At 36.0% G+C, this 15,556-nt stretch overlaps 1 protein-coding gene across 5 annotated transcripts in view; it reads right to left on the minus strand.

Annotated features, from left to right (window-relative positions):
- Nucleotides 1-15,556, minus strand: part of SLC9C1 (solute carrier family 9 member C1) — a 114,669-nt gene that overhangs the window by 15,631 nt on the left and 83,482 nt on the right. For all 5 annotated transcript variants that reach the window (XM_070787726.1, XM_070787704.1, XM_070787718.1 and 2 more), the window contains 5 exons: nucleotides 14,473-14,524; nucleotides 13,097-13,245; nucleotides 8,527-8,652; nucleotides 7,153-7,251; nucleotides 6,458-6,631 (listed from right to left, as the gene is read on the minus strand). In XM_070787726.1, coding sequence (XP_070643827.1) covers nucleotides 6,458-6,631; nucleotides 7,153-7,251; nucleotides 8,527-8,652; nucleotides 13,097-13,245; nucleotides 14,473-14,524 — 600 coding nt within the window. The remainder of the gene's footprint in view (nucleotides 1-6,457; nucleotides 6,632-7,152; nucleotides 7,252-8,526; nucleotides 8,653-13,096; nucleotides 13,246-14,472; nucleotides 14,525-15,556) is intronic.

A 15,556-nucleotide genomic window follows, 5' to 3' on the forward strand; every position in this document is an offset into this window, starting at 1 on the left:
AACAAAGACTCAAAGATCATTTAACCTTTTAAACTAAAGACATAAGTATTTCTAAAAACATTATTTGGGGGGAGAAAATGTTTTGGTTAGTAATAAAATTCTGATACCAACAATGATTAGACTATTGACTCTTAGGGATAAGCTGCTATGAAGACACAAGAGATTGTGTTTGTTGGTTTTAAATTCTCTTGGTAATCAGCCATGAGTAGGTTTGCTGGGTAATATAGTAAATGTGTATTTATAATAAACTGCTAAACTGTTTTCAGATGAGGCTGTAACATTTACCCTTTAGCCACTTATGAGAATTTCAGCTGATTGACATCCTTGCTAATACTTTGTGTTCAATCTATGTATTTTTAGCCAATGTAGTATGTATATAGTGATACCTTATCATGATTTTAATTTGCATTTCTCTGAGCACTAATGATATTGAGCATCTTTTTCATATGTTTATGGGCCATTTGTATATCCTTTTTTTTTAATTAATTTTATTTTATTTTTAAACTTTACATAATTGTATTAGTTTTGCCAAATATCAAAATGAATCCGCCACAGGTATACATGTGTTCCCCATCCTGAACCCTCCTCCCTCCTCCCTCCCCATACCATCCCTCTGGGTCGTCCCAGTGCACTAGCCCCAAGCATCCAGTATCATGCATTGAACCTGGACTGGCATCTCGTTTCATACATGATATTTTACATTTGTATATTCTTTTATGAAGTATCTATTCAAATCCATTGCCCAATTTTAAATTCTGAAGCATAGTTGATTTACAATATTTCATTAGTTTTAGGTGTACAACATAGTGATCCAATATTATTATAGATTATACTCCATTTAAAGTTATTACAGAGTATTGACTCTATTCCCTGTGCTGTACAATATATCCTTCACACATGGTAATTTGTACCTCTTAAGCCCTAAGCAAGAGTACTGAAGTGGGTTGCCCTATTTTGTCCTACTCCCTTTCCTCTCCCTACTGATAACCACTACTTTGTTTTCCATTTCTGTAAATCTGTTTCTGTTTTGTCATATTAACTTGTTTTATTTTTTAGATTCTGCATAAAAGTGATAACTTACAGTACTTGTCTTTCTCTGTCTTTCTATTATTTCATTAAATATAATACCCTCCAAGTCCATCCATGTTGTTGCAAATAGCATAATTTCATTCTTTTTTGGTTTAGTAATACTGTATATATATGTATATATATATATATATATATACACACATATATATATATATACACACACACACACAGTATTTGAGATATATATATATATCTCAAATCTTCTTTATCCATTCATTTGTTGATGGACATTTTGGTTGCTTTCACATCTTGGCTGTTATAAATAATACTACTGTGAATATGGAGGAACATGGATCTTTTCAAATTCATGTTTTTATTTTCTTCACATACCTATCTAAGAGCAGAATTCCTGGATCATATGATAGCTCTATTTTTAGTTTTTTTGAGCAACCTCCATACTGTTTTTAATAGTGGCACAAATTTACATTCCTGCCAACAGTGTAGGTTGGTGGTGTTGTTGTTCAGTCACTAAGTCATGTCTGACTCTTTTGTGACCCCATGGTCTGCAGCCTGCCAGGCTCCTCTGTCCACGGGATTTCCCAGGTAAGAACACTGGAGTGGGTTGCCACTTCCTTCTTCAGGGGATCTTCCTGACCAAGGCTCAAACCTGCGTCTCTGGCATTGGCAGGTGGATTATTTACTACTGAGCCACCAGGGAGACCTTGGAGCATTCCCTTCATCCACATCCTCACCAATATTTGTTATTTGTAGACTTTTTGATGATAGCCATTCTGACAGAGGTGAGGTGATAACTCACTGTAATATTGATTTGCATTTCTCTGATATTTACCAATGATGAGCATCTTTGCATGTGCCTGTTGACCTTCTGTGTATCTTGTTTGGAAAAATATCTATTCAGGTCTTCTGCCCATTATATAATTGAGTTGTTTTGATATTGAGTTGTATGAACTGTTTATGTGTTTTGGATATTAATCTGTTATTGATCATGCAATTTGCAAATATTTTCTACTGATCAATAGGATGATTTTTTATTTTGTCAATGGTTTCCTTTTCCATGGAAAGGCTTTTAAGATTAATTAGGTATCATTTGCTTGTTTTTGCAGTTGTTTCCTTTGCCTTAGGAGACATATTCAAAAAAATATTGCTATGGTTTACGTCAAAGAGTGTTCTGACTATGATGCCTTCTAGAGTTCACAGTTTACAGCCTTACATTTAGGTCTTTAATTCATTTTCAATTTTGTATTTGGTGTGAGAAAAAGTTATAATTTCATTCTTTTACACGTAGCTGTCCAGTTTTCCCAGCAAAACTTATTGAAGAGTCTGTATTTTCTCCATTGTATATTTTTGCCTTGATTTAGATTAGTTGACCACAAGTACGTAGGTTTATTTCTGGATTCTCTGTTCTGTTCCATTAATCTATGTTTCCTTTGCCTTTAGCGTCTCTTCTTTTCTTAGCTATTAATAAGGTGCGCCCCCGCCCCACCCCACCCCCACCCACCCCAGACAACCATTTTGCCTTTTTGCATTTCTTTTTCTTGGGGATGGTCTTGATCCCTGCCTCCTGTACAATGTCATGAACCTCCATCCATAGTTCTTCAGGCACTCTGTCTATCAGATCTAATCCCTTGAATCTATTACTCCCTTCCACTGTGTAATCGTAAGGGATTTGATATAGGTCATACCTGAATGGTCTAGTGGTTTTCCCTACTTTCTTCAATTTAATTCTGAATTTGGCAATAAGGAGTTCATGATCTGAGCCATAGTCAGCTCCCGGTCTTGTTTTTGCTGACTGTATAGAGCTTCACCATCTTTGGCTGAAAAGAATATAATCAGTCTGATTTTGGTATTGACCATCTGGTGATGTCCACATGTAAAGTCTTCTCTTGTGTTATTGGAAGAGGGTATTTGCTATGATCAGTGCGTTATCTTGGCAAAACTCTATTAGCCTTTGCCTGCTTCATTTTGTACTCCAAGGCCAAATTTGCCTGTTACCCCAGGTATCTCTTGCCTTCCTACTTTTGCATTCCAGGCCCCCATGATGAAAAGGACATCTCCTTTGGGTGTTAGTTCTAGAAGGTCTTGTAGGTCTTCATAGAACTGTTCAACTTCATCTTCTTCAGCGTTATTGGTTAGGGCATAGACTTGGATTACTGTGATATTGAATGGTTTGCCTTGGAAATGAACAGAGATGATTCTGTCATTTTTGAGATTGCACTCAAGTACTGCATTTTAGACTCTTTTGTTGACTATGATGGCTACTCCATTTCTTCTAAGGAATTCTTGCTCACAGTAGAAGATAAAATGGGCGTCTGAATTAAAATTGCCCGTTCCAGTCCATTTTAGTTCACTAATTTCTAAAATGTCCATGTCCACTCTTGTCATCTCCTGTTTGACCACGTCTAATTTACCTTGATTCATGGACCTAACATTCCTAACAAATCAATACTTTGTTTTAAAGTCTATGTTCTTGATGCAAGTATTGTTACACAGCTTTCTTATTTCTATTTGCATGAAATATTTTTTCCCATCCCTTCACTTTCAGCCTGTGTATATCTTTAACTCTGAAGTGAGTCTCTGGTAATCAGCATTGTTTTTTATCCAATCACCTAACCCATATCTTCTGACTGGAGCATTTAGTCTATTGACATTTAAAATGATTACTGATAGGTGTGTGCTTATTGCCACTTGTTTTCTGGTTGTTTTTGCAGTTCTTCTATGTCCCTTTCTCCTTTTTTAGTTTCTTCCTTTGTGGTGTGATGATTTTCTTTAGAGGTACGTTTTATTCCTTTTTTCTCTAGTTTTATGTGTGTCTATTGTAGGTTTTTGACTTGTGCTTACTATCAGGTTCATATATGTTAACCTGTAACTAGATCTACTTGTTTTAAACAGATAGTCATTTAAGTTCAAACATATCCTAAAATTACTTTTTTTACTTCTCCCAGGCTTTATGTCTTTGATGTCATATCCCTAACTATTTATTCTAGTCCTAGTTAATTTTACAATTTTTTTGTCTTTTAATCTTGTAATAACTTAATTGACTGATCCACAGGCTTTACTATATATTTGCCTTTACTAGTGGGTTATTGTTCCTTTCTTGACCTTTGTTACTGCCATCCCCAAACTACTCTTTTTAGTTCTAAAATTTTCATTTGATTCTTTTCTTGAATATTTCCTGTCTTCTCTCATAAAGATTATATTTTTCTTTAGTTGCTTGAACATGTTTCCTTTTAGTTCTTTGAATCTATTCTTAGCTCTTAGTGTCTTCATTTAGTCCATAGTCTGGGTAATTTCAGGGTTGTTCCACTCCCCCTTTCCACATTAAGGGTCACATTTTCATGTTTCTTTGCTTGCTTAGTAATTCATCATTCCTGAAGATAAATTGTTGATATTCCAGGTTCTGTTATCTTCCTGTGATCATTGCTGATGTTTGTTGCAGTAGATCCCTTCATTTACTGTCTGATAACCTTGACTTTGTATAGGTTGTGTTTTACGATTTGTTTTGTTTAATCAGTAGAAAACTCTAGGCATTTCCCATGATTGTGTAATTTCATGGTACTTAACCTCCAAACTGAAGTCTGCCAGGGCTTGCTCTCAGGCTTGTTTTAGCAAGTGTATAGTTAGTCTTACTAGGCCATGATATTTGCTCTCACCTATGCACTCACCTACATGCCAGAGGTTTTAAAAAGTCTCTCCTTTCTATCAAGATAGAACCTTAAAATACCTCAAATCCCTGACCCTCCTTGACCTTTAACATCTCTGTTCCATTCTTAGCAATCTGGTAATGTAGTTTTGTCTCACCTTGAGCATTTGCAGCCTATCCCTCAACAAAGGACTTGTGGACCACACAGATTGCTCAGGTCTCCCTCTGTAAACTCTGATCCTATGCCCCACCCTACAGATTCCAATCTACTTTAGCTGCCACAATTTCTAATCTCTCCCATCTCAGTGCAGCAGGATCATTGTTTTCCTTTTGGATTCTTATTGAACTGCAGTCAGAAACTGTCCCAGTCAGAGGGTGAAGGTGGATGTGGAGCTTATCTTGTGAGTTTCTCTGCTCTTGAGGTTTCCAGACTTAACACTGCCTGTTTTCCGATGGTTGAAAATATTTGCCTCATATATTTTGTCAAGTTATGGTTATTTATGGTAAGTGTGCCACTATGTTCTCAGTAACTTCCTTATATTCAGAAGCAAAAGGCTAAAGTATTTTTAGGCAAATGTCAGATATCATATAATTTCACTTATAAATATTCTAATATGCATTGTTGAACAATAGGGGCAAAATTTTCCTTTGCCGTCTTCCTCCCCTTCCTCTTCCCTTTTTATTCCTTTGATTTGTTAAAAAATAAATGGGTTATTGTCCTGTTGACATCCCACACTCTAGATTTAGCTAATTATTCTCTCTTGGTGTCAGTTAACTTGTTTCCTGCATTTTCTGTAAACTGGTTGGAACTAGAATTCAGGTTTTCTCTTTTCTTGTGCAAGAAGAGTCCATGGTGCTAGTACTTCTGTTGCATCAGATCATGAAGCATGTGATGCCCAGTTGCCATTATTTTAGTGATGCTAAGATTGTCCGTAGGTGATGTTAGCATGCTTTTTCATTATAAAGTGTTCCACTAACATTCCACTCAGTAGTTCTAGTATCAGTTGGTGGTTATTGCATAGGTCCATTATTTCATTCCGGCTGACTAAATGGAGATATTTTAATTCTCTTATTCTACATTTATTGGCTTGAATTTTTCTATCAGAATAATTTTCCTCATCTTATTTTTTTTTGTAGTTTCCTTGAAAGAGTTCATAGAGGAAAGGCAAGATAAATGTTTAATTATTTCTTTTTTAAAATAAGCAATCCATTTTCAGAGACATAAGTTGATATCCTAGCAATCTTTTTAAAATAAAAAACTTGATAGCATTATCAACTTATGAATTTTTGTATGTTTGTGGTTTTATTACTTACCGTCATTGTTCTTTCTGAATTCACATTAGGCCAGTGGGAGCCCCTGTTGCTTTGAGGATTTTGTTGTGAATTGTGTGTCAGAAACTTCTGTTCACTGTGCTCAACTTTCTATTAATAAATCCCAGCTCTTTGACTTTTTCTCTTCTTTACCCTCCAAATTGTGGTATTGACATTTAACATATCCCATCTAATTTCCCATGAGACATCTCATATAACCAGTTTCTCTGGTTAAATCCTTGTTCCAATATGGTAGGTTAACTTTTGCAAACCATTTTGCTAGGACATTACATTGTGTACATAAAATTCTGTAACAAGTTTTATTTCTTTATTATTCCTATTTCTTAAAATATTTTCACTAGACTACAAACATATACAAATACAAAAAGAACTTTGAATTTGGTACTAGGTATTTAACAAGCTATAATAATAAGACATAAGATGACATTTTCTGACCTCTACTACAGTTTTGCAGGTGGCAGAATATTTCATGGGTGCATTAGTCAAGCAGTTTAGCTCTCCTATTACTGCCCCACTGATCACAAAGTCTGTATAAGTTATCTGGTAATCTTTCTCCTCTGACTCCCAGATTATTTGATCAATTCCCAAACCTGGCTTTGATCTTTGAAGCTGTTCAAGGACAAAGAAAGAAAAAAAAATACATGTACCAGTTAACTTACCAAAACTATTTAATTTATGGCTTTTCCCTTTAACAATTTTAATATTTATATATTGCCTGAAAATATGTATTACTCATAACTTTTAAGTGAATTTATTAAATTAGCGATGACTTGCAAACAACATTCTTAAATACTCTCATCTTTCTGATTCTACCAACTCAACCAATAAATACCTGTCATAGAATAGCTAAATGCCTAACTCAAATATAAGATAAATAACAGCTTATTTTATAACTTTCAACCTTAATGCTGATCCTTTTAAAGTTTCTTGTTGTCTATGGGAAAGTATGGCTCAACAAGTGATAGCTGCTGTTATTCATTGTGTTTGAGGAAGATAATTGTTGTTTGGATAGAGCTGCTGTCCTACAAAAAGGATTAATAAAAGTCTTACCATTTAAAGATATTTATTCTCAATTATGTAATGTTTTTAACTAATGCTCACAAGTGCATTTATAAATATCTCTGCCTTACCTTTACCATGCCTGAAATAATTACATAAATTCCTTTAGGCTCATCACCTTCTTCAAATATATCATTTCCACAATCAAATGTTACAACTCTGGATCTTTCCTAAAAAATGTCACCAAATACATAAGCTATAAATAATATTTTAGCAGTGATTAGAGTTTACATTTTAATAAGTTTTATGCTTTTAAAGTAAATATTACTCAAAAAGATCTGAGACATTGTATTAGTAATAAATTTGTAAGAGAAAATAGAAATTATGACTAAAAAAGAGAAAGTAGATATTAATGAATATATGTAATTTCAGATTGGGTATTTATACATAAATTAGAAAACAATCTAATTTAGGAATTAGAATATATGGAAAGGTAAAAATATTTCTTTGGATGAAAAATAATCTGGACAAATACAAGCTAATGGTACATATATGTCTTAGACATACTTATGCTCTAAACAGCTGATGAGGTAATAAAAATTCAATCATTCAAAATATTTTAACCAGGTGAAAAAAATATAATCGGTCTTTTGGAACTTACTAGATATAGTAAGAACAGGTTAAATCCATTTATTTGTTCATCCCAGAAACACTTATTGAACACCCAGTATGGGTACAACATGATAGGCCCTGAGTAGTCAAAAGTTTGATGAGGTAAAAATTATAGAAGGGGGGAGAGGTGTAAAGGTAATAATTGTAATGTAATTATGCTATAATAAAGGGGTATACTGGATGCAATGGTGACATCTTTGGTCCTCCAAACATAGGTTGGTCTTTTTTTTTTACTGGTATTTGACTCTAAAGCCTGCTTTTTAGAGAATGTTTCCAGAGAAGAAATAAGCAGAGGCAGTTTGGTGGGGTGGGGGTGGGGGCATTGGTGAAAACATTTTATGATCAGTATATAGCACTCGCGGAGGAATGGAATTTAAAAAGCATAAAGTTCTTGGGGTATCATGAGTGAAACAAAAGTGAAAGTATTTAGTCACTCAGTCATGTCCAATTCTTTGCAACCCCATGGACTTTAGCCTGCCAGGCTCCTCTGTCCATGGAATTTTCCAGGCAAGAATAGTGGAGTGGGTAGCCATTGCCTTCTTCAGGAGATCTTCCTGACCCAGGGGTTGAACCTGGGCCTCGTGCACTGCAGGCAGATTCTTTACCCTCTGAGTTGGGGTGTATGACATATGGATAACTAAAGGTAAAGATGGAGAGAGAGGTAGGGGGCAGATTATGGGAGAACTTTGCATGTCATTCAAAGGGATTTTGATTTTAATTTTACTCTATAGGTAATCAACAATAACAAAGAGTATCATGGGTAAACCTTTAATTTTTAAAAGATCATTTATTGGTACATTAAAGATATTACTAGCAGGGAATACAAATATTACCTGAATAAAGCTTATATGTTCTTCGTCTTTATCTAGCCATGGGATATGATAGAGTGCTTCTTCAACAGTAAGAGGTTTATATGTAGGTTGAAAATCAAGTATGTCTCTTTTTTTGGCCATTATTATCTAAAACCACCAAAGTTAAAAAAGTAGATGAACAAAACTGGTGTTAATGAAATGTTTAAAACAATTACGATTTTGTACCATTTCCTTTTCTTGATCTCCTGAGATTTCTGTTCTTCCATGGAAAATTTCAACCTATCCCCTCTTGAAGCATTTTTCTATGTTATCATTATTCTGAAGTCATAGATTATTTTTAAAAGTAAATCTTTTTACTGAAGTATACTCTTGCCTGGAAAATCCCATGGATGGAGGAGCCTGGTAGGCTGCAGTCCATGGGGTCGAAAAGAGTTGGACACGACTGAGTGACTTCACTGTCACTTTTCACTTTCAAGCATTGGAGAAGGAAATGGCAACCCACTCCAGTGTTCTCTTGCCTGGAGAATCCCAGGCACAGCGGAGCCTGGTGGGCTGCCATCTATGGGGTCACACAGTCGGACACGACTGAAGTGACTTAGCAGCAGCAGCAGAGACGTCGCTCAGTCGTGTCCGACTCTTCGCGACCCCATGGACTTCAGCCTACCAGGTTCCTCCATCCATGGGATTTTCCAGGCACGAGTACTGGAGTGGGTTGCCATTGCCTTCTCATGCAAAAGTGCACAAATCCTAAATGTCCACTCAAAGAACATTTACGACATAAAAACATCTACGTAACCATAACCAAGATTAAAAACATCCATTGCACCTTAGAATCCTCCTTGATGTTCTCTTCTAGTCATTACTTCTACCCCAAAGTAACACTCTTCTTCTATTACCATAGTTTAGCATTTGTCTAGTTTCGAGTGGTATCCGCATGAAATCAGTGAATGTACTTGTTTGTGTTTCATTTGTTCAACATTATGTTTCTGAAGTTCATCTATAATGTCCAGTTCAGTTCAGTCGCTCCGTCATGTCCGACTCTTTGCGACCCCATGAATCGCAGCATGCCAGGCCTCCCTGTTCATCACCAACTCCCGGAGTTCACTGAGATTCACGTCCATTGAGTCAGTGATGCCATCCAGCCATCTCATCCTCTGTCGTCCCCTTCTCCTCCTGCCCCCAATCCCTCCCAGCATCAGAGTCTTTTCCAATGAGTCAACTCTTTGCATGAGGTGGCCAAAATACTGGAGTTTCAGCTTCAGCATCATTCCTTCCAAAGAAATCCCAGGGCTGATCTCCTTTAGAATGGACTGGTTGGATCTCCTTGCAGTCCAAGGGATTCTCAAGAGTCTTCTCCAACACCACAGTTCAAAAGCATCAATTCTTCGGTGCTCAGCCTTCTTCACAGTCCAACTCTCACATCCATACATGACCACAGGAAAAACCATAGCCTTGACTAGATGGACCTTTGTTGGCAAAGTAACGTCTCTGCTTTTCAATATGCTGTCTAGGTTGGTCATAACTTTCCTTCCAAGGAGTAAGCATCTTTTAATTTCATGGCTGCAGTCACCATCTGCAGTGATTTTGGAGCCCAAAAAAATAAAGTCTGACACTGTTTCCACTGTTTCCCCATCTATTTCCCATGAAGTGATGGGACTGGATGCCATGATCTTCGTTTTCTGAATGTCGAGCTTTAAGCCAACTTTTTCACTCTCCACTTTCACTTTCATCAAGAGGCTTTTTAGTTCCTCTTCACTTTCTGCCATAAGGGTGGTGTCATCTGCATATCTGAGGTTATTGATATTTCTCCCGGCAGTCTTGATTCCAGCTTGTCCTTCTTCCAGCCCAGCGTTTCTCATGATGTATTCTGCATATAAGTTAAATAAACAGGGTGACAATATACAGCCTTGACGAACTCCTTTTCCTATGTGGAACCAGTCTGTTGTTCCATGTCCAGTTCTAACTGTTGCTTCCTGACCTGCATACAAATTTCTCAAAAGGCAGATCAGGTGGTCTGGTATTCCCATCTCTTGAAGAATTTTCCACAGTTTATTGTGATCCACACAGTCAAAGGCTTTGGCATAGTCAATAAAGCAGAAATAGATGTTTTTCTGGAACTCTCTTGCTTTTTCCATGATCCAGCGGATGTTGGATTACATTTAGCATCCTAAAATATAACACTGTAATTTGAATTTATACCAGTTTAACTCCTGTAACATACAAAACTCTGTTCCTCTAACAGTTCCATCCTTACCCCTTGTAGTTGACGTCACAAAATTACATCTTTGTATGTTGTCTATCCAAAACATAAACGAATATTTTTTAAACGTTTTCATCTCTTTAATTATGTAGAAAACAAAGTATAACATTATAAGTCAGAGATATAATGCTGCTAGCTTTTAGACAAAGAGTTACTTTTTAAAATGTATTAGCGTCTTAAATCATGTAGAAAACAAAAAGTAGAGTCAGACACTGTTATTACAACACTATTAGCTTTAATAATTGCCCATGTACTTACCTGTATTGAGGTTTTTATTTCCTCATATGGATTTGAGTTATTGTCCAGTGTCCTTTCATTTCCATCTGCATGACATCTTTTAGCATTTCTTTCAGGGCAGGTATAGTGGTAATGAACTCCCTCAGCTTTTGTTTGAGAATGTCTTCATTTTCCTCTCATTTCTAAAAGACAGTTTTGCTGGATATAAGGTTCTTAGTTGATTTCTGCTGCTGCTGTTTAGTCACTAAGTTGTGTCTGACTCTTTGCGACCCCAGGGACTGTAGCCCACCAGGTTCCTGGATCCATGGGATTTCCCAGACAAGAACACTGGAGTGGGTTGCTATTTTCTTCTTCAGAGGATCTTCCCAGCCCATGGGTCAAACCTATGTCTTCTGCTTGGCAGGCAACTTCTTTACCACTTAGCCAGCTGGGAAGCCCTCTTACTTGACTACTTTTTTTCTTTTAGTACTTTGAACATATCAGCCCACTTTCTTCTGGTCTCCAAAATTTCTGATGAGAAATCTGATGATGATCTTATTGAGGATCCCTTGTATGTGATGAGTTTTTAATCTTTTGCTGATTTCAAAGTTCTCTTCAGCAATTTGGTTATAATATGTCTTGGTGTAGGTCTATTTGAGTTCATCTTACTTGAAGTTCACTGAGCTTCTTAGATGTTAATATTCATGCTTGGTATAAAGTTTAGAAAGTTTTAAGCCAATACTTCTTTAAATTTCCTCTCTGTTCCTTTCTCTCCCTCTCTCTCGTCTTCATGGGACATCTACAATGCATATGTTGGTCCACTGATGGTTTCTCACTGGTCCCTTAGACTCTGTTCACTTTTCTTCAATCTTTTTCTTTCTATTCCTCACATAATATAATTTCCATGGTCCTGTTTTCAAGGTGACTTGTTTTTCTACCTGATTAAATATGCCTTTTAGTTCCTGCTACATGTGTGTTACATATCTATTACCTTGAGTTCAAGCTTAAGGATTTAGAGTTTCTAATTACTACTGTGAATACAATATTTTTCCACATTTTCTTTAGTTGTGGAATATTTTTAATGTTGATCTTGTTTCTGGAAGCCCTGTTGAATTATTTTATTGGTCCCATATTATTGATTTGAAGTTAATTCTCAGGGTTTTAGATTAAACAATGAATAAACAGTAATAGTTTTGTCCATTCTCCAAAACTTTCGTGTTTCAAGTTCCTTTTGTTTTTCTGCTAAGACCTACAAACACAGCTTTCACTTCTTGGAATGAACTATTCATTCTTATTTTTTCCCAACTTTAATGGAAATATTGCTTAATGTTTTGCCGTCTAATACAATGTTTGCTTCATATTTTTAATATATATTCTTTATCTAGTTAAGAATTGCTATTTCTTTTATTAGCCTTTGAACATTCTGAATAGAGTTGAATTTTATCAAATGACTTGTCTTCTTTGATCTCTCAATAAGTGAGTTATATAGCTATTTTGGGAGACAAAACCTTTTTAGTTATAGCATATCATGCTTTGCCTATACTGCCAGATTCAATTAGCTACTATTACGATAAAAAAGTTTTATATATGTATTCACAAGTATAATAGCTTTATTTTTTTTCTTATACTATTCCTGATTTGGGGCATAAATTTTATACTTACAGAATGAGTTGGGACCCTCTCTATCTTTTTACATTTCCCAATACCATTTAAACAACTTGAAGAAAGAAAATTTAATTAATTTTAACCCTATAATTGAGTGTTCTTATAAATTACAGTTTCTCTGGGAAAATTATTTCGGAGTCACAGATAATTGCCAGGAACATACTAATACCCAGTCTAGCCTAGGATGAGAAAAGATTTCATTATACCTTTGTTTTGGGTACAAAGCATAGAAAGATGTGGTCCCTCATTGCAGCAAGAAAGGAAAGAGAAGGTGACCACTAGAGTTTCAGGAAGGAAGCTCTTCTGGTAGGTATTTTTCTTTAGACAATTATTTTAAGTTATGCATTTACATTGCAGAAATGGCCTATATTGGAAAGGACTGAAAGCAGGTTTGAAGATCATAAATGACTAACAAGTAAGTATATTTGCTTTGAAAATATTCCACCATACCTTATTAATTTCAGAACCTTCAATTTTATGAAGAATGCCTTTTAATCTGAAAACTTTAACAATTTCTCTAGCCAAACTGAGCATGACATTAATCTCCTCCTTTGTTTTCATAGTGACAGCAATTTCTGGGTGATCATACTCTAAGTAGCCTGAAAAATAACAAAATATTTTCAAATGAAATAGGACATTGCTTAAATATTTCATGTGGACAGTAAGCTAATATTTATTTTCTAAACCCATGAAGCACAACCCTTATCACAGGGAAATGTATCTCTCCCTAAAGAGATTTCTGCAATTAATCAAAATTCACCCATAATTGCACAGTTCTGCCTGACATTTCCTTGTCGGCAGCCCATGCTCTATCTAAGCCCATGAAGAAGGACAGACAACCCTAGTCCTAGGATTAACAGTTATACTAATGCACCTAAACTGGACACTGAGAGGCTTTCCTGGGCTCTAGGTCTAAAGTTTATGACCCAATTTTTTATTCTGTTTGAATCAAGATTTCAGATGATAGATTGTGTGCTTAAACATGGCTTCTGATCAAATCCTCTCACTCATTCTGGGTCATTTCCACCCATCCTGCCTGGGCATCTAGATGATGCATCCATCTATGTTCTTCTGCTAATATGATGTGGATTCCTGGGTGCCCATGAGAGTTTCATCCACTTAGGAGTTTTTCTTGGTCATGACCTCTTGTCTGGCTTGACAACTATGCTGTGAAAGATCTCTCATGATTGGGCTCATTGCAGATTTGCTGTGTTCTTTTACTGTCCACCATCTGGTACCAAACTCCCTTTTCTGAACATAATAAACACTATGCCGTAGAGATGTCTGTCTCACTCCCAGGATTTGTCTTGCACTAGGACCATGACCTGGCACAATTCAGAGAACAGGCTGTTGTCACGTTTGAGCACTGAGCCTTCTAGCAGCCAAACCAGCAATTCCATGAGATTCTGTTCTGATTTCAACTCATTTTAAAGCCTAAATCCTCAGATGGCAACTCTGTGGCAACAGGAGAAAAAAAAATAACTTCTTTCCTTGTGTTGCTCAAGACAATACGTTTGGAAGAAAATAGAATTTATAGTGTGATACAGACATGCACAATCATGGCATGCTAATGTGTTTTCTTTAAACAGAAACGAAAAGGTCTTCATTGTCACATAAGGCAGAAAAAACAAATGTGGAGGGGTAATATTACACTATTCTCATTCAGTCAAAGATATGATCATGTTGATTGTTGGAGTTATTCACTTTATTATTGATAATAAGTAGATCTCCTCAAAGATCAGTTTAGTTATCAAAACCATTTCCTCTCTAAAGGAATGATGATAAACAAATGGTCATGCTAGATCTTTAAGGTGAGAGGTACCTACCTAGTTCTTTCATAGCATGTCCTGTGTTCTTCGTTACCCTCCTTAATAACATCTACGGAACAAAAGAAATGTTATTCCTATTGGAAAACAATTGATTAATTTTTTACCTAAATTAATAACTGTCAAGAAAAATATGATGGAAACTTTTCTGGAATTAGAATTGAATTTTGTGCATGCGTGCCAAGTCACTTCAGTCATGTCCAACTCTTTGCAATGCTATGGACTGTAAACCGCCAGGCTCCTCTGTCCATGGGATTCTTCAGGCAAGAATACTGGAGTGGGTTGCCGTGTCCTCCTCCAGGGGATCATCCTGACTCTGGAATTGAACCCATGTCTCTTGTGTCTCCTGCATTACCAGGCGGGTTCTCTATCACTAGTGCCACCTGAGAATTTTGTGCAATGAATTTTATTTTACTCCAGCAAGAGTGGTGGAGAGGATGAGAAGTGGCATTACCTAGGCTGACTTTGAGAAGCCCAAAGGTAAGTCATATATTTTTTCTTAAAGTAACTTACTTTAGGATACTGTTGATTCTGAAAAAATACAGGCATGTGAGGTATTTCCCATTCAATTTTTGAGAATCTCTGAATTTAGGAAATACATGTGGTTTCCAACCTTAAATGAGATAGAAGTTTTAACCAAAATATGTGAGAGCAGAAATGAAGACTGAAACTGGCCAATATCTTAAATATTCAAGTTCTTTTGTATTTCCTACTGTGTATCCTCAGTATGAGTGAGTATAAAAGGTAACAAAATTCAGCAAAGTTGTTTTAAAGTTACAGGTGGTGAATAGAGAAAAGATACAGTGATTTGTGTTCAACTACATATTGAGTGTTCAATGTTCTCAACTACATAACTTTGGGCACATGACATATAGCATTAAAATGTTCTAAATTATCTTGAAAGATGACTGTCTAATTTCACTCGATGATAAACTTAGGGGCACAGTGTTAATCTGACTCAATTGAGAAAATGAAAAATAAGATATAGAACTTAGGCCTTAGCATTCTGTTTGCTGTTTACTAGCTGTGTATGTGACTTTGGACATAACCATTAAATTGGCTTCATTTCTTGGCTTCATTTTTC

The sequence above is a fragment of the Bos indicus genome, chromosome 1 (genome assembly GCF_029378745.1).
Source record: "Bos indicus isolate NIAB-ARS_2022 breed Sahiwal x Tharparkar chromosome 1, NIAB-ARS_B.indTharparkar_mat_pri_1.0, whole genome shotgun sequence".
Lineage (NCBI taxonomy): Eukaryota > Metazoa > Chordata > Mammalia > Artiodactyla > Bovidae > Bos > Bos indicus.